The 25,883-nt window shown below is 35.8% G+C and overlaps 1 protein-coding gene across 50 annotated transcripts in view; it reads right to left on the bottom strand.

Moving 5' to 3' along the window:
- Positions 1 to 4,034: 4,034 nt before the first annotated feature.
- Positions 4,035 to 25,883, bottom strand: part of CLASP2 (cytoplasmic linker associated protein 2) — a 147,798-nt gene continuing 125,949 nt past the window's right edge. For 28 of the 50 annotated variants that reach the window (XM_065833010.2, XM_065833001.2, XM_071804797.1 and 25 more), the window contains 12 exons: positions 25,271 to 25,349; positions 25,066 to 25,116; positions 19,728 to 19,871; positions 15,648 to 15,791; positions 14,641 to 14,747; positions 13,787 to 13,940; positions 12,870 to 13,098; positions 9,473 to 9,666; positions 8,512 to 8,640; positions 6,597 to 6,803; positions 5,369 to 5,485; positions 4,035 to 4,393 (listed from right to left, as the gene is read on the bottom strand). In XM_065833010.2, coding sequence (XP_065689082.1) covers positions 4,307 to 4,393; positions 5,369 to 5,485; positions 6,597 to 6,803; positions 8,512 to 8,640; positions 9,473 to 9,666; positions 12,870 to 13,098; positions 13,787 to 13,940; positions 14,641 to 14,747; positions 15,648 to 15,791; positions 19,728 to 19,871; positions 25,066 to 25,116; positions 25,271 to 25,349 — 1,642 coding nt within the window. In that variant the 3' untranslated portion in view covers positions 4,035 to 4,306. The remainder of the gene's footprint in view (positions 4,394 to 5,368; positions 5,486 to 6,596; positions 6,804 to 8,511; positions 8,641 to 9,472; positions 9,667 to 12,869; positions 13,099 to 13,786; positions 13,941 to 14,640; positions 14,748 to 15,647; positions 15,792 to 19,727; positions 19,872 to 25,065; positions 25,117 to 25,270; positions 25,350 to 25,883) is intronic. The other 22 variants (XM_065833015.2, XM_071804794.1, XM_065833017.2 and 19 more) reach the window with 1 other exon arrangement.

Raw genomic sequence — 25,883 nt, forward strand, 5'->3', positions numbered from 1 at the left:
ACACTATAGAAAAAAAAAAAGCTAAATGAAGTTGGATATTTTTTCACTTGACAGACGAGCACAACTAAGTTTCTCCATCTTCTCACATTACCGAAAATCCTTTTTTAACAAAAATTTTAGTCTGTTTAAGAGAACATTTATAATACATGAAGCAAACCTTTAAAGTATATGCTTCTAAAGAGTTGGAAGATTTAATTATAAGATGTAGGGGAAGAAATGTAAGTTTTCTTTAGAGACTGTAATACAAATATTGACTTTTGTCTTACCTGGAAGTTGACTGCAGCTGCAAAACTGATCATTTTACTGTTTTAACTGGGAGAAAAAGATCAGTTTTCTTTCTTCAGATAATCCTCCCTTCCCAAACTGCCCTTTTATCCCCATCATATTTATGTTTATTATGTTCTATGTTTATGTTTCCAAAGTCCCAACCTGACACAGTGAAAGTTGCCTCAATCAGCTGAACCATTCTCACTACCCTGTCAGAGGGAACAACTGCAGCGTAACTCAACAAGTTCCTCAAAACTATTTTCTCTGATTGTTTTTAAAGGGACAACATAATATTCAGAATTTTAATTGTTCTGCTGAAAGCTAAAACTGTGAGCAGCAGGCCTGCATTCTCAACAGGCTTTTTACATGGATATGTTTGTGAAAGTACTCAAACATTCATAGAAACTACTAGGAATACGTGTTTCAGGACACAAATATGTGTTGTTTTTGCTCTGGGATCCAGACCACAAATAATGAACACAACTCAATCTGTTCCAACCTTTATCTTCAAAAACAAGCAAACAACCAAACTCAGGAAAATTTACATCATCAGCTCTCCTTTCAATTTACATTTACCATCTCAACTTCCTTGCTATGACTTCAGCTAAACATAATGTGCTACTCAAAATTCTTTAAAGCAAGTGACATCCAAGTCAGAGACATCCAAGACATGCATTTCCTATCCTGATTCTGCACATAGCTTGCTTTCCTTCTTCCTTTTTTAAACCCAAACCCAACCATTAAGAATTACATTTCAGTATTCAAATGCTTGCAATGAGACCTATCTTTACAGAATATGCAAAAGAACATAAAGAAACCCTTTCTGAAAGAGCAGCAACTTAAAATTGTCCTAATTTTTCCCAGATCTTTACACTAATCCATTAGAGAAACCACCTCCAGTAGGAACATAAGGCGTGACTAATCATTGCTCAAATTGAACTGATCTAATGTCTATTTATAATGTAGGAATTGAAGGCAAAAAGCGATGCAGTGAAGCCGATAACTGGCTACAGTGGCTAAATCTTCATTGCAAATTCTTACATTCTGATGGCTCCATGTAATATAAATAGATTCTATCCATTATAGCAGCCTCATTTTTGTTGAAAACAGAACTAGTCATCTTATAAGTAAAATATTCATTTAAATATATTGCATTGAGATTTTTAATACGTGGGATATCCACACTTAGAACATTTAAAGATGGCTTAGAAACAAAACAAAGGGTCAAATTTTGTGTAAGTATCTTCTTCCCTCCCTACTTGGAGCAGAAGTTTTCATATAGGGGATAAAACCATTTCTTTCTTACCAACTTTGTTTACACATAAAAAAATTACGTTCATCCAGAATATATACTGTATGTTTCAATAACTTATTTTTTCAGTATGAAATAGCGTCTTCAAAAAGACGACAAACAGTGGTCATCTTAAAATGACACTCTGAAAATAGGTATCACTGTGTATAAACACAGGAATAACACATGGGACTATTAAGCTTAGGATTTATGCATTTTTTTTTGGAGTGACCTTACATATAATCAAAATGTAAACTACAAGATTGTAGACTAAAAATTATTTTTTAAATATTAAAAAAAAAGCAAACAATGGATAATGTACAAAAAATTGAAAGAGTAAACAGGAAGCCTGTCTAGATGAAGGAAACTGGGTGTTTCATAAAGATTCTATTCTATTTCCATAAAACATTTTTGTCTAACATACCTATATTCACAATATGTTCTCAAATGCCAAGTCAGATTTAGTAACAAGAGCATATAAACATACATCACTTGGACACTTTTTTTAAACCGATGTTGTATCAATCACAGTTGTAATTTTTTCTTATAGCATGTGATCAAATAAAACAGAAACCCAGAATGTATACATTGCTAATTTTTTAAGTAATGTTATGTACATTTTATTGCCAGTATATGCACAATGGTAAGCATAGAACTATAAATACACAATGTAATTAAACAGTAGAAAACAACAAGGATGTTACATGTAACAAAGGAAAGAGGAGATACTATTTTCTTGATGTAGCTGCTAAAAAGGGCTAGCGACGAGTTATGACAGTCTTGGTTTTAAGTCTTTACATATATTTCTACAACTTTTCCTCCAAATAGATCTCTGCAACGGCACTGCTGCTTTAACCACCACATCTTAGCTCTTTCTATTGCATTCACTTCAAACTAGAGTGAAAAGAACCTTTCACGTAACTACAAGCATCTGACTTAGTTTTTATTCAGTTTTGATTTTCAGGGTTCCTAGGAAGTAAAGTACATAAGTAGTTTCTTATGATATTTATTTGGCTGCAATGTTGAAGAACAAAGTTCTGAATACAAACTAAGTGATAATTTGGAGGAAAAAAAAAAAAAAAAAGAAAAAGATTTCATGTAGATAGTTCTTCCACTGAGTGCTATATGCAGCAGCTCAGTTAAAAATCAGCCACCCTGAAGAGGTAGAGAGAATTTTAGCCTAGCACAGATCATCATCCTTGGCACCGCTATTTTCTCTCTTATCAGGATACACTTCCTACAACTAGACAACACTACAGTCAAAGGGAAAAAAAGGGGAAAAACAAAAGTTCCACCATCCCTGGGAAGGGCATTGTTTAATCCCAGTTCTCAGTTCATTAGCTTGCTGCTTATATCCAAGACCAAAAAAACAAAAACAAAAAAAAAGAGAAAAGAAAAAGACAACATTGAGGGACACATTCACTTGATCTTTGCTCTCTTTCCATTATCAAGTTCATAAATACAAAGAACCATTATTCACAATAAACTAACTCTTTTTCAAAAATGGAAAAACAAACCCTGGAAACATTTCCACACCTTAATCCAGATGGGTCTTGAGGATGCTATTCAAGAAAACCATGCAAATAATTTGGTGCAGCTTTCCCATCCAAAATATATATATTTTTTCTTTTAAATTAAAATGTGGCAAGATCCATAGCATCTGTGACTAAGTCCCACCCCCCCATTTAAATTCAATGCAGAAAATCTCGGTGCTTTTAGGAAGGTAACGAATAAATAGTTTTCTGCACTGTTGTCATAAAATCCCATGTGAGTTACAATACAAGACTACTTGTTCCAGCAATTAGGTTGAGAGGAAATATTCTAGTGATAAAGATAAATACATACTGAGCATGCTTGGGCAGAGCACTCCATTCCGAAGCATCCTGCTTGAAGAACGGAAGGTGACAAGGATGGTTCAGGTCCATCAAGTGACCATTAACTCTGCTGCTCACAAGCAGACTGCCACGCTCTCACCAGGCCGGCAATGCTACCCCGAAGGGGCCGTCTTCCACATTAAGAGGTACTGGTTCTACCAGTCCTCCGCTGCGCACACTGAATTCTTATTTATGCAACAAACATACAACCAATGAACAATATCACTTTTACAGAACTGGATCAATCCAGCTTTTTTTTTTTTTTTAATAGGCATATTTCTCAATCTCCAGAATACCCCAAACAAGCTGCAAATGTGATGAACCACCAACACAGTGAACCAGTCTCACTGCTGTTCAGACTAGTTCAGCCTTGTTTCACATCACTTCTCGTTTCTAGTGAAGGACATGATACTCAAATGAAATAGCAATAAAAAAGTAATGTTATCTGCAGCTGAATAAAAGCAACAGAATTTATATTTTAACTTCTAAAGCTTAAAGCATACCTTTTAATTAGCATTTAAAAAAAAATCTTCTTTAATACATTAACACTGCCAAAAGTTAATGGGAAGACACAGAGGATTGTGAACAGGATAACTGATGGATTAGATTATTTTAAAATTTTATTCTGCTTTGATCAACTGATGTTAATACTGTTTTTCCTTGGATCTGGAGTAATTCTATTGCAACAGTCACATGCAGGCTGAGGGCAGCCATCGGTTAAAGAAAGAAAACCAAACAAACAATCAAAAAAACAAACAACAAAAGAAAGAAAGAAAAAAAAAAAAGTTCCAGAAGTTGTATGTAAGAATTTTCCTTTCACTGAAGAGGGCCTTGCCCTTGCTTTAGGAGACCTGGTTAACTCTTCTCAGCTTCATTAGCTTTGTCCAGGCATATCTGCTGTTGTATCCCCTGATCCAGAGCCTGTTTGTGCACGTTTGATGTAAAGGTTCAATAATTTCATCTGCAAATTTAAGACAGAAATTCACTTTCTTTAGTATTTGCAAACTGTACAGATTACAGGAATGGTAAAAAGGAAACATTATATCAGTTTCTTTTCCCCAAAGCAAAATAATATTTACACAGTTGATTCAAAAACATACTCTCCAATGAAAACATCAAATACAGCAAAACTGGTAACAAGGAAACTGCTCAAGCTACTTCAAAGATGTAAGTATGATCTAAAGTAGCTAGATTAAGAATATTTTCCCCAAATTACAATGCTGTTCTAAATAAGGTAGGACTTGTTTGGGTTCCACACACCCCCCCCCCTTTTTTTTCTTTTCTAAGTTAACGTTTAGGTTTTAAGCCTCTAGTTAAGAGCTGTTGATGCTGGTACTTACTGAAGTTTCCAATACTGTCTAGACTCACATTCAACACAATCACTGCCAGAAAGTATTTTTAAGGTGTAACTGTCTTATTCAAAGCTATACAAAATTAATTTTCCTGTTTTACCAGAAAGGACCACAGAGTGATTACTATTATTTCAAATTAGAGGTACTGAAAGGACTGACGACAGCAAAATACCAAGGGAGAATAAATAAAACTGCTGTATGTAACATCTATATACTACATTTATTGCTTTCCAACCAGAACATGAATGAAAAACAAGACAAGAAATACTGGTAGGAAAAGCCATTCTTGAGTATAGCAATTATCACTACTACCAGTAGCTACATCCATTAAACAGCATTAAGAAACATAATTTAGTATTTATCTTAATGCTAAAGTTCATACACTTGTAGAAATAAAGATCTGTGCCTTTTCAGTTTTGAAAATTTTATGATGAAGTGGTATTAATCCCTGGAGGGTTTCAGTAGCTCCAGTATTCTCATTCAAGTATATACTTTGATGAGACTTTCTGGCAATTGCAACCAAAATGCAAACGCATACATGCAATAATGAACCAATATTTCTTTAAATGATGTATTTTACTTACTTTACTGCCAGTGAGTTGACTAAGATGTGGTTTTAGTTCATCACCAATTACTGCATGAATGGCTACAAGGCAGAAAACACATGCCTTACGAACACTGCTCTCTGAATTATCATAACCCTAGAAAGCAATAAAATTAACGTTAATACCTTATCAGTTAATGATTAAAAGCCTCAGAAAGCTATTTACTTATTTACTATAATAAAAACATTGAAGTCCACCGTAAATGAATGCTAGTGTAGCCCAATGAAGCATTCCAACCTAAAACAAACATGCAAACACAGAGCACGCACTTAAAAAGCAGGCGGCTGCTTCATCGTCACTGATAATAATTTTCCAGACTGAAACTAAAACCCACACAATCCTGCTCATACGTTACACTGAAAACAGAGCTGCTGTCATGCAACAGAGGAGTACATAAGAGAAATTGTTCTAGATTTTACAGATATTTACTTAAACCAAAAAAACACTCAGTTTAGAGCTTCCTTTTTCTGAAAGAAGTATTCTCTTAACAGCTAAAGATCCTTTCGTTAACTCCTGTCTCATTCCTTAATGATTTTTGTTTCTTTTGTCACTCTGCTAGTACCCCATGCCTGGCTGTCCCACACCCCTCTCACTGCCTCTACCCTCCTGCAGATGTATGACTGGATCACATCCGCACTGAAGACAGAAATCTGCAGAATGCAGTTGTCAAACTCTGATAAGCCTTTATCCATTCTATAAAAATTAATGTATCTTGGCTCTTGATAAGGTGGGAAAGAATTTAAAGACTAAGAGAAACCTCCGATATCCTTCTCATTTTATTAAACTTTCCCCGATCAACTGCTTCTTTCGTCTTGCCTCCCCCACACCCCAAATGAAAAACCCTACAATTATACACAACATGGACAACATCAGACCAAATGATTACAACTTGGAAAAAGATACAAAGAACAAAAAACTATCTTATAACTACAAGTATCTACCCAGCTTAACTACAACCAGTACTTTACATCCTATTGAGATTTCCTTTGAGTCTGACCACAACCTGCCAATCAAAGAGTTTGTTCCCACTACCTGAGTTATCTTGTTGAATAGCAGCCATCAGCTATTTGACAAACAAAATCCTCATGACAGACAAGTGATATTATTTTTTTAAGGTCTTTGCAATTCCTATATATACAGGGTGGTTTGTTTTTTTTTTTGTGTGTCCCTCCCCTCCCCCAGCCCCTTTTCTTTCTTTTCTCCTTACCTGTATTAAGCCTGGCACAATCTCTGGTAAAAGCTGAGTAAGGGTTTCTTTAGATACTCTTTCTATGACTTTTGTCTGCATTTTGATTGCAGCCAGATTAATGGGGTAATCTGCAGTTTGGATAATTGGACAAAGAACTTTGATGCACTGATCTGGGCTAATAGAAGTGGCCAGCATTGAAGCAGCTTCTTCAGCAGATCTCACCACCTATTATTGAAAGAATTAGTAAAAGACATGGAAAAATTATTTACAAGAGACTGTTACTATGGTCTGTTTTCTGGCAGTAATGGTTTTGAGCATAAAGATTTCCTACTAATAGCTCTGCAATACTGTAGAAATATGTTAATGAAGAGCCCTTTGAAAATCTGTTTATGAGATTCCAACTGTTGGACACACTTTCCCAAAACAAGACACTTCCCTCCCAACATTCTGTGGCTAATCTGAGTTGCTGGCAATATACATATCAGTTTTTCAAACCTGCTTGTTTAATCAGATCTGAAACTTCTCCATTCTGCAATACCCTCCAACTACATATTGAAATACCACTACTTTTGTAAATCTGTAATTGCTTGTGTTGTCATTTGTATTGCTTGTTAGGTCAGTGATCACTGAAGAGACATGTTTGCATATTCATCTCAAAATCACGTTTAATGACATGCCTAGATAGCTGCTTCTAGAAATCAATCTAGCTGGTTTTCTTCCCCTCTAAGTTTGAAAGAAACAATGACAAGAGAACACTTTAAACATGAAGAATATGCAGAAGAGTAATTAGGTAGGAAGTAAATAGGTACAGAAGCTCAGGACACAACATGGATGCAACAGAGAAAATTCACGTCAGATCTTCATATTAGTGCAGCTGCTGCATCTGCCACCTAACAAACCTCTGTACAAAATGAGCGGTTTGTAATCAATGATGTACAAAAACCTCTGTAACTGTTTCTCTCCATCCTCGTCCCCTTTACTCTCTCACTTATACACACAAAACCAAGAGAGAAAGCGTAGTAACAGCGAAGGAAAGACAGGGGCAAGACACTGTAAGAAATACAGTATATGAAACAAATCAAGAGGGTGCAGGGAAAAGAGTAATCAGTATCAGATGAGTGACAACTGTCATTGGTATGGGAGGAACAGCAGTCAAACTTCAAAACCTGGAACTCTACAGTAAGTTCCATATAGACAAAGTGCCCTTGCATGGGGAAGGCAGAGAGAAGCTGTACTCCTTTAATAATAAACCTGGATTCTTTCTGCAGCATCACTGACACTGATGTGAACTGTTTAACACTGGGGTGGTTACTGTATTTGTTTCTTATATCTACATGTGTTATCCTTTATTGTGCATCACAAGTATTTCTGAGCAAGATTACAGTTACTCTTCTACTTCCAAATCCCCTCACTATTCTCAGCCACAACCAACTCCTCCCTTTGATACGTTCCAGCGCGTTCTCCCCTAACAACGTTCAAAGCTGTACTCTGCAAAACTGGCTAAAAACGCAAAGGGTCAACAATCCCTTGACGTGCTCAGTTCCGTCAGCCATGAACATTAAATGAAATCAAAAGCTTGTTGTAGCGCTCCAGGACTCCTATATCTGACTTAAGATGTTATACAAAGAAAAACATCCTTTCAGTTTCTCCTTGAGGAGCTATAATGACACACTGTTGCTTACCATGTCCTCTTGGACAGCCCTCAAGGCAATTCTTACTAGGGCTGATATTAAGCAACTGAGAGCTTATAAAACCACAGTTCTTTTTCTTCTCTTGCGTAGCCTTCTTAACTAATAACAGCTGAATGCTTGATTATTAAACAAATTACTTCCTCATTAAAATCTGACTAACTTCTCAAACAGTTTTTAGAGAGCTGTTTCATTTCATGATAATTTGTCGTAACCTCAGACAAACCGAACAACTGATTACTAACCTCCTTATGAGGGTCCTTATGCGCTTCTAATGTCTTCATGATTGTGAGCTCTGCGTAATTCTTAAACCTTGCTGGCTGGTTTCTCAGAATTTCTCTTAGAACTTTCAATGCCAGTGCTCTAATTGCATGCTAAAGATTTAATGTTAAAAATAAATGAGTTATGTGTTGTTAAACAGATATACATTTTAACATTTGTTCAACAGCTGGAAGAGTCTTTTATAATGTAAAAATATCAGATTATGCTCTACGCATATACAGAGTATGAACCTAGTGTTAAGAAATGAAGCTAGAAAAAAATCTTCAGTTTCTCACTCTTCTTGATCTCTTTTTGCAGATAATTCAGGTGGCATATCATAAACATATTCCTAACCTAATTGAGTTAGATGCTACCTGGAAGTTGCAAACAATTTTACTCTTCACAAGTGCTGATAAAACCTTTAGCATCACATCATGCAAATACATTTTTTTTTTAAATTTTTTTTTTTTTTTTTACAAATTACTGTCTCTTTAAAATCAAAAGCAAGTATTAGTGTCTTTTTGATCTTCACTTATTTCAGAAACATGGCCCTTATAAAGAACAATTACACCCAACTCAGTCTCTTTACAATGAGCATTACTGTATTTTAGAAAGATATTTTTAAATGCTTTGCCACACATGATGGGTTGATAGTCTAGATGCTACCACAGGCTAGTAACATACAAGCTTTGTATCCCAGTGAAAAAAATGTTTCATTTAATGTATCGTGTGAAAATCAACAAATAAGAATACTTGAAAAGGTAAGTATTACTGATGCCCTTTTTACCACCAGGGCATTCAGACTTCATGACATTAAATTTCCACTGTTTTTTGTTTTTCAAGACTAGCTGAAATTTGTGGCCTATAACCCATACGAATTTCAAAGATACTGAAAGCAAGCCATGTGCTTTGTCAGCATTCTTAACTGGATTAATCTGAATTTACCTCTTTATCTCCAAGTGTTTCAAGCAGCAAAAGTAGTATTGTTTTGAAGTGTTCATCCCAAACACCAAAGGACTCTTCTTGAGTTAACTTCATGAGCTCGTACAGGGCAGCTTTTCTTTCCTCAACTCTCTCATTATGGTTTGATAACTCTTTCAGTAACTCTGCAACCAGATCTGAATGGTCCATGGGGGGCTCTGTCAAAAAGTAATACAAAAACACAGTTCTCATGTTACTGTAAATAAATATTAGTGCCTGCTGTACAACTGAAAGGCATTTTCTAGTATGGCTAGCTGGCTTTCTAGCATGCTTTTATTTTTTTCTCCAGACTTCTCTGCAAAGAATGCAATTTGGTTACTACATTTGCAGTGCGGCCAACATTGCTGAACAAACTTACAATCACCAAAAAACCCTACAATGACATTGCAAAAAAATCCTGAAAGCTTGTTTACTGCAAGAGTTTGTATGCTTGCAATACTCAAAGTGCTAAGTACTGTGCATCCTTTAAAATCTGATTTCTACACAAAGTGCTGCCTTTCCCACATGACCCTTCCATCCAACACAATAAATTCATCTTTTCTGTTAGTTATTACAGAATTGCTTAGACTTTCATAAGCCATGGTTTCACAGCAATAGCTAGGCTTTTGACATGAACAGGGAAAATAAAAGCACAAGAACAGTGCTTGGTCTACGATAGCTGAAACAGAAGCAAACTAAGGCCATGAGTCCCACAGAGATTCTTGACAGCAGCCACTATGAGATGGTTCTGGATTTTAATTTTGATTAGAGAGGATTCCATGATGATGGAAAAATGCATTAGTAACATCATCCATATGTGTAAAAACTACAGTAAAAATGGCAGGATCTGCAAAGAGTCAAGAAACTTAAAAATGGTCTTAATGAAAATCAAAGGTCATGTTGCTGCCTTTATTCCATCATCAAGATCCATTTAGCCTTTGAGAAAGAAGAACATACAGCTTCCATCTTTCCAATGAGACTTTTGGATAAGACAGAAACACGCCTTTTTGTTTGTTTGTTTTTCAAAAAAGGTTTAAAGTATTGGCATAAAATACAAATGTTCCTGCACTGCATCTTTGCTAAAATTATTCCATTTATTAACACATGAAATACGTTCTCCATAACACACTTATTAGGTCATATACTTAGAAACCATAGCCGCTGAATATCTTGTATTACCGTATTCAGTATTATAAATGCTGTACAAAGCACCTGCACAAAGAAACAAAAGCTGGATACCACATATCACACATCTTAAAAACACACAGTTACCTTAAAAATAATGGGCTTTGTATCCAATACTCCTATTTGCATTCAGTTTTTCATTAATAATTAGGATCATAAGCACCTGAAAGCAGAATTTTTCTTCTGCAAGCACTTCTACTGCCTCTATATTAACGCATGCTTTGCAGACTCTCTAAATGGATCGTTAATGTTTGCCTAAAGGACAGACTGAAATTACATTAGGCGAGTTATTAATTAGTATGGATGAACAGAATGGACAAACATTTTTATAGAAGCAAGATCATTACCCTTTATTACCAGAACTATTACACTTGTTCTACAAACTGGGAGGATTACAGCTGTAGTAAATCTTAGTTTGGGGAATGCATATTGACACATAACACCCATATCTGTTTGATTCAAGTTATTTTCACTGTGGAAGTATCACAAGGAAAGAACGGGCAACCTGAACATATGGAAGGAATGGGTAAAGAGAGAAGGTAGCAGCTATGTCCCTGCAAGAATAATGGGAGGAAAGAAGCTCCATTAGTGAAGGAAATAGCTGGAATTCCTGAAAAACATGAAGACAACCAAGAGGGATGTGCCTTCACAGCCCGTGTTTTCCATTCCTCTGAGAGGACAGCTGGGAGTCTCATAAAAACAGGACTCTGTGTCATTAACAAGCAGCAATTCTGCAGTTTTTCTGAAAATGAAGATCTAATGTCCAACGAGCACTTCAGGTTTATGGGAAAAGCATGCAGTTCCTGATTGAGGGATTATGGGAGTGCATCTTTTTTCACACAGATCTTTTCAAAGTTATCTCAGATGAAATTTGAGAAGTAACACACAAATGATAGAATGCATGTGGTATAACTAAAAATGAATGATCAACACAGGAATGAATGCACATACTTTGTTGAGATCCATTAAAGAGCAGACTGAAATAATACATATTCTTCTAGCCAGGACAAACTAATACTGGATGAAGAAGCTTCACTTCAACTAGTTATGAGTTTTTACAAAACCAGAACATGCTGGTGCAGCACCGATCACGTTTGGTTTAATGCAATATCCAGAAATACATTGTCAGAAGGTATAAAGAGGCTTATCCCATGTAACAACAGGATCCCTGTAATACAGAATCATGATCATAAACTGGCTCTGTACGTGGATGACAAAGGGATTTAATTACTGATATTTACATGACATGATTTGTAAAAATTTGCTTTCCCCTCAATCTATTTCAGAAGATAATAATTGGCCATATACCTCTTCACTAAACAAAAGAATAAAGAGAAATGTGCCTTACTTGGATTTGTTTTTAATTTAATGTCAACTTAAAACCAAATTATATAAAATAGCTGACTAAAACACCATGCCAGACAATAGCTTTGTTTTTCAACATTTTCTGTAATATATCTTTGCTGGATGACAGAAGCAAAACAGTGAGAAGGGAGAAAATTCGTTTGTCCCTCACTTTTAAGAAATTTGTTTACTTAAAAACTAATTTTAATCCATAACTGAGTATGAAATATCAACAATAATGCATACCAGATTACGAAAACCACCTACTGCTTTGAAAAATTACCATAGTTGTGATACTTTGGAACCTTCCCAACACTTAGATATAAAAAATTACTTGAAGATATACAGAGAAATCTTAAAAAGAAGGTCTAGAAGCCTACGAAACAACAGCTCAAGTTCCTAGATTTACGTGGGCTAAATGAACCACCTTCCTCCTTTTTTTTTTTTAAAGAATGTTTAGTCAATAGAAAATGGCAATGTCATGTTTCAAATACAGATATATTACTAACAAAATACTTAATCTTTCACCTAATTCCCAAACAGGTTTGAGCCAGTTTTACTTCCTTGCTGTAAATATTTTTTTCTCTTTAACTATCAATCATAAAGCAATCTGAGAAGTAAATTTATATTCACAATACTGCTGCAAGATGTGCTACCGGAAGTATACAACAGAGCTCGGTATTTATCTCATTTTTACCCTTAACCTCTACAAATACCAAGTGATCCAACAACGTCACTCAAAAGGATTAATAACAAAGAAACATATATTGCTAATAATAAATTCAGAAACCATACTGAAAGATGGACAATTTCACTATTTTTCTCCTAGTGCAGAATGTAATCTGAAGCTTACCATCAGGAAATTGCTCTGCATCATCATCAAACATGGCTTCTTTCAAAGCAGATTTGTTAAACGAACTGATACCATCGGAATAATTGTATGGGTTATAATCTCGTGAACGTGGCGAGGAGTGGGGAGGCATCGTGTTGAGTAAGGATGTTTTGTTATCAAGAGCTGTTCGGCCTGAATCGCTCACGCCACTTCCCGCTCGTAGGTCTACTATTCCAGAAGCACTGCAAATCTGCAGGACAAGAAACGTCATAAGCGCATATGAAATATACACTTCCACTTTTCCGTTCACTACATTACTAATTCATCTATGTAGCAGGAACTTACAAATTTCAAAAATTTCAAACTAGCCTTCAGATAAGAAGTCTTAGAAACAACTTCCTAAACTTTGCTCTCCTTCAAAAAATAAAAGTGTACGTAGTCCAAAAAAATTCATGAACTAGAAACAGCTGTCAGTATTTTATCTCAGAAGTTTGATGCTAAGTAATTAAAAACATTTAAGCATATACATATTTAGCAAGCTCAACAAATCCGAAAGCCAAAGTTCCAGACAAACAGAAGTTTCAAATATTGCATGTAGTACTGAAAAAAGCACAGGTTTTGTACAGAATAAAATAAAACCTTTGCAAAACAGACTGAGGTTCAGACCTCTCAAAAACTGAACTCCAGTTGTTTTGTAAGATAACCTGCTTTTAAATCGCCAAAATTTTAAACAGCTAGTGTTATTTAGAGTTAGCATTTACATTTCCAAAATTTGGTTCAAGACTAGGAACATATTTTTCTGAAGTAATTTGTAAGAAATGTTCCATTTCAGAAGTTGTAACATATAAACCTACTGCAAAAGATGCTTTATTATCTGAAGTAAATCAGTCATTGGCTTGATTTGCTGATACCAAGATGCAGTGAGTTTAAATACTCACCGAATCACCATCATCTTTTTTTGAATCTCGTTTTACAGGTTCATTCATATCTTCCTGACTACGAAAACTGAAATTCTGAATGGCTTCAGTGACTCCACGAAGAGAGCTGTAAATATCTTCAGAATTCATATTCTCAGTGTCATAGTCAAATGCACTGTGGGCCACAGAGAAGGACATAGGAATGAAGCAAGCTGGATCATCACATAACAAAATTGTATTATGGTACATCTTAGTACGTGTACTGCCATTGACAGAGAAAGAACTGAGAGTAGCTAGCTAAGGGAAGGGCTGTATGATGTAGCAGCATCTGCCTGAAGAAAAAAACCCAACAACTTATTTTGCTCTGCTTTGCTTTAACAAATATGAAAGAAATTGGATTTTTACACCATTCTCTCTTTCTGAAAAAAGTTCCAAAGTAAAGAGGACTGATAAATGTCAACAGTTTTCACAGTAAGCTGATTGCTAAAAGAAAAATGACAGTGTTCACTTCACTGGCAACATCAATACCACAAAATCAAAGATCAGAACATTTATAACTACTACTTTTTTAGTCTCCCCAATATTAAGTCTGATTTGATGACCTTGCCAACCTCTTCTAACATTTGCTAGAGATGAACACTTCTACTCCTTCTCCTACTAATCCATTTGCACTCCCAGGTGGAAGGCCCTTACCACCTCAGGCCAGCCCTGACACCCTTCAGGGAGACCAAGCAGTTCACTGCACTGCCATTCTGTGGAGGGAGGTGAATTATTTTTCAGTCTCTGTCACTCCATATATTCACTGCTGGGGTTACAACCTTGGATAACATGTAATGAAGCCTTAGATGCAGAATTGTAGCAACACCAGCCAGTACCTTGGTGACAAAGTGTTCTGCGATGTATTGGTTGGGGAAGCGAGAGGACTTGACCAACTTGCTGGGGAGCGTGGAGTAGGTCTTGTTAAAGGACTTCCCATTGATCCCTGAAAGAGGAGAGGTGAGAATTGATAACAGATCATAGAACGGTTTGGGGTGGAAGGGACCTTCAAAGGTCATCTAGTCCAATCCCCCTGCAATGAGCAGGGACATCTTCAACCAGATCAGGTTGCTCAGAGCCCCATCCAGCCTGGCCCTGAATGTCTCCCGGGATGGGGTGTCTACCACCTCTCTCAGCAACTTGTGCCAGTGTTTTACCACCCTCATTGTAAAAAATTTCTTCCTCATGTCTAGCCTGAATCTCCCCTCTTTTAGTTTAAAACCATTACCCCTTGTCCTATTATAACATGCCTTGCTAAAAAGGTTGTCCCCATCTTTCTTATAGGCTCCTTTAAGCACCGAAAGGCCACAATAAGGTCTCCCCAGAGCCTTCTCGTCTCCAGGCTGAACAACCCCAACTCTCTCAGCCTGTTCTCACAGCAGAGCTTTTCCAGCCCGCTGAACATCTTGGTGGCCTCCTCTGGACCCCCTCTAACAGGTCTGTAGTATGACTTCAGCTTCCCTTTGAACTTATTACTGTACTTATTTTCTAATTTATTCAAAGAGCTTTTATTTAATTTTTTGGATTGACTAACCAATTATAGTAACTTCAATCTGGTATAACTTTGAAATTAGTGAAGTATATTAGTGAAGATAAACTACTCTTAGAAAGCACAGTCAAACTCATTGAACCACTTGGAAGCAACAGACTTAGGAAGTATCATTCTCCGGAAGAAAAGGCATTCCATAAAGAGCAGTATCTGCTACTAAGACTGACTTCTACATAGTATTTGGGTTGCCTCCCCTCCTCTGCCAACTTTCCTGCTCTCACAAATAGCTCTACTGAAATGGACTTGTGTTCAAAACACCAGTAACTTCAGAGATAATAATGAAAGAGGTGTAGATACCTGACCACTGTTGCCCGTATTCCGGAGATGATTATGGAGAAGCTTTGTGGCTCCATCCTGAAATGTTTTTGGTAAAGCGCCCAATAGCATTGTAAACTCTGGAGTGTTGAGTTCAAAAAGGGAAATCAGCACTGACTGTGCAGCCTAGAAGAAAAAAATAAAAATTGAAGACATTTGAGTTTCTAAAGTAATTTTAACAGGAAGAGACGCAATAATGAATGGTAATCACAAAACGTGATTTAAGTCTTGATCAAGCTTGAATAAAGATATTAACAGATGTGAACAAAATCAATCAGTATTTGTTGGTAAGCTGGAAGTTCAGATATTGATAAATCCAGGCACAGAATGAACCTACACTTTGCACAATCGTTTTAACAAGCAGTCTTTCAGAAACACACTCCTCAACCCCTCTCAACCCCAGAACCCTGCTTACTAAAAAACACTGAAGGAATTTGCAAAATGGGCTTGGCAAGCTGAACAAATTTAAAGAGCGGAATGGAATACACCCAGCATGAGCAAGCCTATAATTCCTCCTCCCAACTTCTGGAAGTGGTAGTTACAGATGATGCATGATCAACACAGTAGCTTGAAAAGAACAGTTATCACTTCAGAAATTTGAAAAGAAAAAAACAATCAACCAAAAAGCCCCCCCGAACAGATACTCTAATTTGGAATGAGACAGTCGTGATTTTGAATTGTGACCACAGCACTTGATACTCTTTATAACTTACCCTACAGCCAAACTAGTAAGTTAACCTTCCCCCACTTCCCACTCTGCTTCCTTTATCTTTTTCAAATATAGGCAAACATCATGAAGAATAATTTTAGCTGACTACATATTCTAAAGACAAAAGCAGTTAAGTATTGGAGTTCAGATATCACCCCCCACACCCTCAATTTTAATAGTTCATCTTTAACGTCATCTTCATCCTACAGCATGTTTTAATATATTAAATATATAATATTTTAATATTTAATATATATTTTAATTTTTTTTTTATTACCTGAATCAAAAACCAGAGCTCTTTACTAACAAAGCAACATAAAAAATTACACAATGTTTGGGTTCCCTCTAGTAAGGGGAAGTTGACTGCAAAACTTAGTAACGTTTGTACAATTTGATGAGCATTCACTGGATAGTCTAACACACCTGTCAGCATAGCAACTAAACTAAGACATGCAGTTAAGGTCTGGAATAGAGATTGCATTCTCCAGAATCATTTAATAGTTTATTTTAGCACAGAACTCTCTGATTGTAAGATTAACCAATTATGCCTAGTTTATACAGTTCGCCATCAAGGTCTGCCATGCACTGGAGAGAACCAGTGCCTCATGCCAGACAGAAGGACAGGCAGCTCACTTAAGCAGCAATATACTTCAAGCAAGTAGTTTAGAAAATTCTTGTAGACATTTATTTCCCTCCTTTTGCTTCCAGAGCAATGAACTGTAGCATTTTTTAATTAAAAGTGGAAAGCCAAAGTATGAGCACACATACCAGCACACATCTCAGTATTAAGTTTAATGACAAAAATACAAGCATGTTAGATTACCACAAATTATCTTTGCACACTCGTGACTGGCTGTTTTCTTTACCTTTTATTCCCTTCTCCCTCTTATAGCCTTCCCTTCCAGTCAACACCCTGAATGCCCTCTACAATCTGCCTTTAATGTTTCTCTTTTCCTTATTATTTCTTATGGTCAGTCTTTTAACAGAAATTGATACAAAGCAAACCCAAAACAAATCTAGCAACTGCTCAGAAGCTTGGGAAATACCACTTTACTTTTTCTGTCCTGTTACCTGTGTCTCCATAACACTGTGACTATTTAAGCTGCTAATAAAGTAACACAATAGATGGTCCAGGGTCGTATCACAAAAGAAACTGCTACCATCAAGTCTGCCCAAAATGAAGTTCAACCTAAAGTATCAAAATTGATATTGACTCACAAAAGGTTTTCAACTACTTAATTCCTCTCTTTCTTCCTTGACAAGAAAACATATTTTAGGGTATTTGGTGTTTTTTTTTTCTACTCACTATAAGCCCTCTCTCTTAAGTCCAGTCTTTCAGACAACATCTTCACAAGTCTGCAATTAAGATTAGAAATGTTTTGTTTGTTCTCAGAAGAACTCTTAACAGGATTCTAGTTCTTTCTAGAAGAATACTAATCTTGGAATGGATCTAAGTTCTGAAATATAGAATTTTACCTTCCAGAAAGAAGTCTTATGTCACTGAACTTCACTGAGTGTCCAACCTCAGACTAACAAAAAAGTATTTTTCATAATACTTCATGCTGGAAATGTTTCTACACTTGGCAAAAACTTTTAATTTAAATAAATCATACTAAATTCTATAACCTTATTAAAGTAAATAAAATGAAAAAGTCTGTGATAGCAGATTGTGAAGCCTGCTAAAGGAGCAAAACATTTTTATATCATTAGAATAACTCTTTTGAGTACTTATCCACAGCGTTTTCTTTTCAAGAGTTATTAAAGGCTTTTGGCAGCTAGCTGCCTTTAACTGCTGTGTTATGGAAAGAAAAACTAAAATGAGAAAACGTCATATAATTAAGGTGTTCCAGATTATTAAACTCACTGGCAATTTTTTCCATGATTCAGTTACTTATTGACATAAAAAATGCTTATTAGAGATATGAACCACAGATAAGACAGCTTGCCACGTGTCTTGGTACTAAAACTTTCCTGATTCAGAAGATAGTGCTGCTTCACTTCTCTTCCTGTTTTACAGTCTTATATGCCACTAGAACACGGTGCTAGGCAAGAAAAGTCCATAGGATATAACCTATTGCTGTTTTCTCATATCTGTGAGGTCATATAAGAAGCAAAAGACAGAAACATCTCCAATATAAACTCTCCTATGTTTTTTATTACATATTACCAATATCCCAGATATGAAGAAATAGTGGAAGTTATTTTTGCTTTAGTTCTCTTCACATTACACACTTTGTGAGACAGCTCCCACAATTTTCTCTCAATTCTTTTCCACAAAACTTCCCTCCTAAAGAAGGGAGCTTTGGTACTGTTTCCAGAAATGATGAAGTTGCCCAAACTCAAACTTGTTTGAAAATAGCAAAGGAAATCTAAACAAATGAATTGTTGCAACTCTTCAAGCTGCAGAAATAAACACAGAAAAAGACACAGAGCAGTAAGTTCTCTGTGTCAAAGAGATCACAAGCCGTAAAATAGATCTTTATTTAGCATTCAAAAAGTGTTAGCATGCTGCTAATGGCAGCTAAGACAGAATTGGCTGGTCACAATCAAAACAACAAAACTCTATTCCATCAAAATGCAGACAAAATTCAAAGATTTTTCCTTTTTATAACTGGGAGGACTATGTAAAACCCTTTCCAAAGACTGCATTAGTACATTTCTCATGGTTATTCTGTATCCCTGGTATATCTACATCGCTCACAAATACTAATTTTCACTTCACAACAGTTATGTGGAAAAGGGAGCTCTGCAAGAAGAAAGCTTTGATACTACATTAGTAAAGTACAAACTTTCTTTTGTTAAAGGGTCAACAGCAATTCCCCTGTCTTTTGTTAAACAGAAAGGATATGAGAAAATCCAACAGAGATCGGACTGAGTTTACTGTCAAACTTACCATTCCTATTATGAATGTACTATTAGTATCACTGAGAGTGGTCCCTGAAGTAGTATAAAAACTGCATAGAAAATGCCCACTGAAGAGATTTTAATATCAAATAGTGCTTGAAACAAAGTTATTCTTCGTATTAGAAGATGATCTCAGTGTATTAACATAGATAAAAAATATAACTTTAATGAAGAGTTTCAAGATACGTTGTTTTAATTATTTACTTAAATATTCTTAAACATACAATTTTTTAAAAAGTTTTGATATGCCAATTCTGATACTTTATACAGAAAAATCAGGCGTGTTTGTTGAGAAAAAAATAAAAGGATCTTTTCTGCATGAAATAATAGTTCGTTTTTAAAGAAAAAATCTTTTTGTTGTTTTTGTTTAGGCAAGAAACATTAGCTTCTCTAATTTGACAAGATACTTGGAACATACTGCAATGCTAAGTGCACTTCAACAAGCATACCTTTCTGACATCTGAGCTTTTAGGTTCTGTGGTCCAGGTGATGATTCGAGACACTGCTAACCTAGTTTCACTTGAATTTACAAAATCTCCTGGATCCATCTGTTGCGCAAGAGTCTCTATGTATTTAAGGATCGCAACTTTGACCTGCAAAGAGAAACAGAGTCAGGTGGACAATAAAAATGGTGTGCTGTAAGAACAAGTGTGTTCACAGAGGAGTGTTCATTCTCTAAAATCAAGACTATTTTTTTTCCAATTAAACTAAACATCTGTTCAGCATTGATATAAAACTCTATACAATAAATCAATTTACAAATTGATATAATATTTCAAGAAGGGAGTTATTCTACAGAAATTAAAATACTAATATAAATCCTAGATTTTACTGGCAGCAACCAAAAGATACACAGATCATTGCATATGCAGAAGCTGATATTTAAGAAGAAGAAAACCAAAGTACTTAGAATACTGAAGAATAATCAGGACTTTAAAAGATTTATTCAAAATTAAGAACTTTTTCCAAGTACTAAGATGGAAACCAAGTACCATCTGATGAACCAATAATCAGTTCCTATTAGTTCCTACTATGTAGTTAACACTCAGCATTGTTTTATAAATCATCAGAGTTGAGCAGTCACTGTCTCTGGGGATAAGCCACATCAATCTTCACATTAAATACAAAAAAGGTACGTGATAGAATTTCTACGAAAGACTTACAAGGGGTCACATGCACACTTTTCCTCTGCAAATATTTAGAAGGCAAAGGTATAGATTTACTAGGAAGATAGAAAAGCTGCCATTACTCCTTCATTTATCTGAGCACTGTTCTCCTACTCCACAAACTCCATCTACTCCTTACGTAATAATCTCTGTTTTATGCACCCCAGACTATAGCACCTCTCTCGTTTCTCCAAAATTGCACCACTGCATAGCTTTGGGCAAAGGGCTGTTATGCCTGTTATCTCCTATTTATCTCCTCAGCTCCTGCTGCCCCAGGGATTTGTCACAAAATTCATCAACAAAAGTGCTGAACATTTATTTACGCCACCTTTTTGACTTAACTGCTTTTATTTCCATGAATAATTACAGTGAACCGGAAATACCTACCGGGGGGAGACACCTATGCCCATCATAACCAGAAAGAAAAACATTTCTAAGCGTATTTTTAATTGTTCATGTCTTGCAGTACAACTGTTTTGAACAAAGCTATTTAGAAATTTCCCTTGGTCATCAAAACTTGCAAGCTATTCAAAACTCAAGATGCAGTAAGTGACACACACACTAGTGACAGCTGATACATGTAGATCGATGAGGAATGCTTCATTCTGACAGTAGTTGTTAAAGCTCCACTTGTCTGAAGTAATACAATAAGGAACAGCTGGAGCCTTTCATCTTACACAGATCGATATCAACAAATGCAGTAAAAAACACATTATTTGCTAGATTTTTTTTTTCCAAGGGAAAAATCCCACAAACACTGCTGCAGCAAAAAACTTTAGGCTATGTGGTTTTCCAAATACGAAGTAATGCTTAAAATTTCTAGATTACTAAGTGAAACCATTACAACAGCACTATGTTTCACTGTTCACGATTTAAATATATATAATATCACACCTTATAAAAAAAAATTACTGTTAAGAACTGTAACACTTAGAACACCCAGAGGCATTTCTCCCAGTGAAAAAATTCTCGAGTTCTGTATCTAAGAGAGCAGTACTACTTGGTGTTTAAACTACTCCCACAGGATAAATCACACAGACTTCTGGAAAGATGGGCGCACTCAGGAGAGCACTGAACAGAAGACAAATGGAGAGAGCTCACACTCATACAGATTTCCACAAAGACAGAAACCCCAGGCTACGTTTGACAGATATTTCGAAAGAGTGTTTTTCACTAATTGCTTTTGAGAGAAGAAACTCTGGCAGGGGTACCCTTCCATGCTCAAATATGATGAGACAATATTATTATGGGTTAAAAAAAACCACTCTGAAGTAAACTCCATAATAGCAGCAAATCTACTTATGGTGTATTTTTTGTCACTCTTTCTAGTTAAGTATGTACAGAGTTGAGATTTAGAAATAAAAGGTCTGACATAGTCCTCTTCAATGATCCATTTAATCTCTCCAAGAGATAAACAATTTTTGACTGCAATGAAAGCAGCTCCAGGAATTCTTAGAATGAATATCTGCCACTAATCCAAACCACTAGCTATGACATTGTCTTGACTTTCTTTGTACTGTCCTAGGTTGAATTTATTGTAACTTTCACTGGAATATAAACAGAGACATTTTTCCCCACACAGCATATAACACAAAGAGACATTTTGTTTAAGAATAGCACTGCTGTAGTAAGTGAGGTGAAATACAGACCAAGCCACAACTGGTACTATTACTCACAAAACAAAGATGAGACATAAATGGAACTAAAGCACTTCATAAAGATCTTTCACAGATAATGAAAAAAACAAATTATGCCACAAAACCATGTGCAACTACCGCCACAGATTCACAAAATGCTGTAAGGATGGTACACAGTCTCTGCTAGAAGGCAAACTGTTTCCTGTCCTGTGAAAAATCTGAGATTTACAGAGTTTCATTTACTGAATCAGAGTAAGACAAAAGAAACTTTTCATATAACAGGAAAAAGGAAAAAAGGAGAGAGGAACATAGAAAAGCTGCTTTACTTAAACCAGAAAAAAAAAAAAGTCCACCTCTTACAGTGCTTTCCTGGGATGCAAGACTACCCTGCCTTACTCAGGATGAATACAAGCAATCACACAAAGTGACTTTCAGATTGCCACATCCCAGGTGTCTGTCCCTAAGTTACTTGATATTTAAGAACAACTGCCTCCACCATCATTTAACCAAATAACTAAAATATACACTAGAGATTAACCTTGAAGGGATCACTCATCCCTGTGAATCTGTGTCATTGGCTGGTTGTATTTTCTTTTTAATTCAGAAATTTTAACATAGACTTCGGGAAAAAACAAAATCTGATGAACTGTGGCAAAAGCCTGTGTCAACAAATCTGTATTTTCAAAGGGAGGAAGGGTTCAGAAACTTGCAATGAACTTTGATCGCAATGCTTAAATCAATTGCTCACTAAGAGTGAGCCATTTGATATTCAACCAGAGAAAAATGAAAGTGATGAAGTGTATTTCAGGGCAACACCCATCCTTTGGAAAGTGGATTTTCTGTACCTGTGAAAATAAGCTTAATAAATTATATCCCATCTAGACAATTTGAGTCCTATGCCCATCTGTACATTTGATTAGAACAGATACATGTGTCTGGCACCTCTAAACTGTGTTGCAGTGATTCACCACACCTACGTGCAAAATGATAGCAAAAGAAAGTAAGACAGATACAGCACAATACACTGTGCTGCATCCTCCATGGATTAAGTCAGTAGCATTTTATTTTCTTTCTGTTTGGTATTCTGACTGGCCAGCTATTCAAATCCACCTCTGTGACCACCCTAAAAACTTGACTTTTATAGTCCCAGACTTGTCTGTCTTTGTAAGTGTAAGAACGATGACAGTTTACTCTAAAGGATCATGATTATTTACTACTACCACAAAAAAAAAATAGATGGAGAGTCATTTGTAGATAGGAATCCTTCGATGGAGCAAATTTCTGATCTATCATCCCTTCTTACATCTGACCATCTTTAAGGATGCTGAAAGTCCTTTCTCTGATGTTTCCTGCCACAGTGAATGCTGTTTCTCAGTATACCTAGCCCAAAGGCACACTCTGCAACAAAATAATAATTTATCAGAGTAAGACCAAAAGCTGAAGATTTCAAGAAAAATAGCAGTACCCCAGGACTATCCATCATTCTGTTAGACATCTGGGTGCACTGAAGATGGGATTTATATAAAATGTTCAAGAATGTGGATATCAAAAATGATACTTCTGCAATTTATGTTAAATAACTTTACTAACTGGATCCTGAAGTTGTATTTACCTCATAAAGACAGAAGTACAGGGTAGACATCACTTTCTTCTGAAAATAAAGCTTACCTTCTCTTAAACAGTTACATACTTCACCATCCCAAAGATTCATTTTAAATACTCTTGATTTTATTTCAAATTAACAGGTATTCTTCTACAGAGGTAGTTTTTATCAACATAATTTCAGAAGTCTCTCCCAAATACGCAAAAATATTTTCAGAATATCTTCTGATTAAGTGTTTCATATTTCTTAATTCCTCCTAGGTCACATAGTGAATATTCTTGAACTCAGCCCCAACTCAGCTGGTAGGAGTCCACGTCTCATTCAAGATTTACACTCTCAATTTGAAACATGACCAATATGTGTTTATCAGCTATACTACTGTACAGAAGAAAATAACATCTCAACCATCAAATTTACCTTCCTGGGGAGGAAAACCAAGTAAAACAAAAACAAACCCAATTTGTTCCAAGGATTTATTTAAACAACAAACTGATTTTTACTACCTCATTTGCTGTCTTCAATAAATGACAGCAGTCCCTTTTTAAGACAGCTCTACGAAGCAAGAGTGGTCAACGTATCAACTGTCCTCAAAAGCTTAAAAATGAAAGTTTTACTGTATTGTAGACAAAAAAGGCAAATTGATGTGACTTTAGGTTCAACATAACTTGGGAAAAGTCATATTCTTGTGCAGTATCAAATTACGCAAAAATATTTCGTGCAGGATAGAGCGGAAAATGCCAGTTATCATATGCTTGTTATTTCCCCATTTACATCACTTGTAAATCTTAGGATCTGATGTATTTATCCTAAAATCAACTCTCTTTGGAACTTTAAATGTATTACAGAATACATTTTTACTTTTTGGTTATAGTTGCGGGTCTATGGACTACAGTTTCTTATGTAAAAATGTGTGTAACTATAAAGCTACACACTAGTTTCAGAAAGTAAGTGTGCCACAAAGGGAGCTGATTTTTAATATATTATAGTAACTCATGTCCATATTAATATAAAAATATTTAAATTAATTCAAGACCTATCAGGCTGAACACAGGCAAAAAATATATATGAACTAGGAAACCACGACTGGGAAATCACAAACATAAAATTAGAAAAGACTTGATAGAGTAAGTTTGCATAACCAGCTTGATTGTTAGGCGGCCACATTTTTGTTGCTCATTTTTACTGCACTGTGGTTTTATTAGATCTCTCTTGCAGCAAACATTTTCATACTATTGTAGTATTTAAAATTCAACATCTGCATGCTTCAAGTTTCTTGCAAAGGTTAGTAGCAGCATACAAATGCATTCAAATAAAAATTATTGGAAACACCGTAAGAGCTTGACATAGGGTTAAGAATAAAGACAATAATTCGGAAAAAAACCTTTGAGCTCCAAAAAGAGCGAAGCTGGTCCTGTAGTGCTGGCTTGACTGTCTGAAAGTTTACAAAAACAAAATCCACTAATTGAAAACCTGTTTATTTTATTTTTTTAAAACAAAAAATTACAATACAAATTCAAGTATTAAGACAAAAAAAAATGTCTATAAATGAAGATTTTTGTTTGCAATTCAAGTCTGAAAATTCTTACCTTCAGGCTGGGTGTTTGTGTTTGGTCAACAGTAAACCTCATTAAAATACTGAACTGGAGGTCATTTGGAAAAGATTCCCTGTAAAACAAACAAATAAAATTGTGGTAAGTTATAGGAAATTTTCTTTTAATACCTGTTGAGAGGCATTAAGTAAGTCTTCACTCTTTGTGGTAAAGAAAAGCTCTAGTACTCCTAAAAGAAATAAAAAATTCTACCAGTTTTGGTGATATTGTATCTGACTTTCAGAAACTTTCACTTAGCATGAAAAGGACAAAATGTAAGAAATTCCTGCTCTGAAGCCATTATAGCTAGAATGGATAATGTAAGTCATAGGGAACAGCATAATAATAATAATAATAAGGTAGTATTCTAATTATAAATCTAGGCAATTCTCGCATTAACATGCGGCGGTACTGCTGAAGTTATGCAGCGCATCCCTCCTGCACACTTCTCTGTACCATCCTGCTCCCACTGGCTGCCTCTGCTCTCCCACACACCACACTCTGGGCACAACCCTCAAGGGCTCTGCTGCAGTAGCAAAAAAAAAAGAGCTGTAGCAGATCATATCCCCTCTCTCCCCGCAACACACACCACCCCCTTCCCCAGATTGCA

The sequence above is a fragment of the Patagioenas fasciata genome, chromosome 2, assembly GCF_037038585.1.
Source record: "Patagioenas fasciata isolate bPatFas1 chromosome 2, bPatFas1.hap1, whole genome shotgun sequence".
Lineage (NCBI taxonomy): Eukaryota > Metazoa > Chordata > Aves > Columbiformes > Columbidae > Patagioenas > Patagioenas fasciata.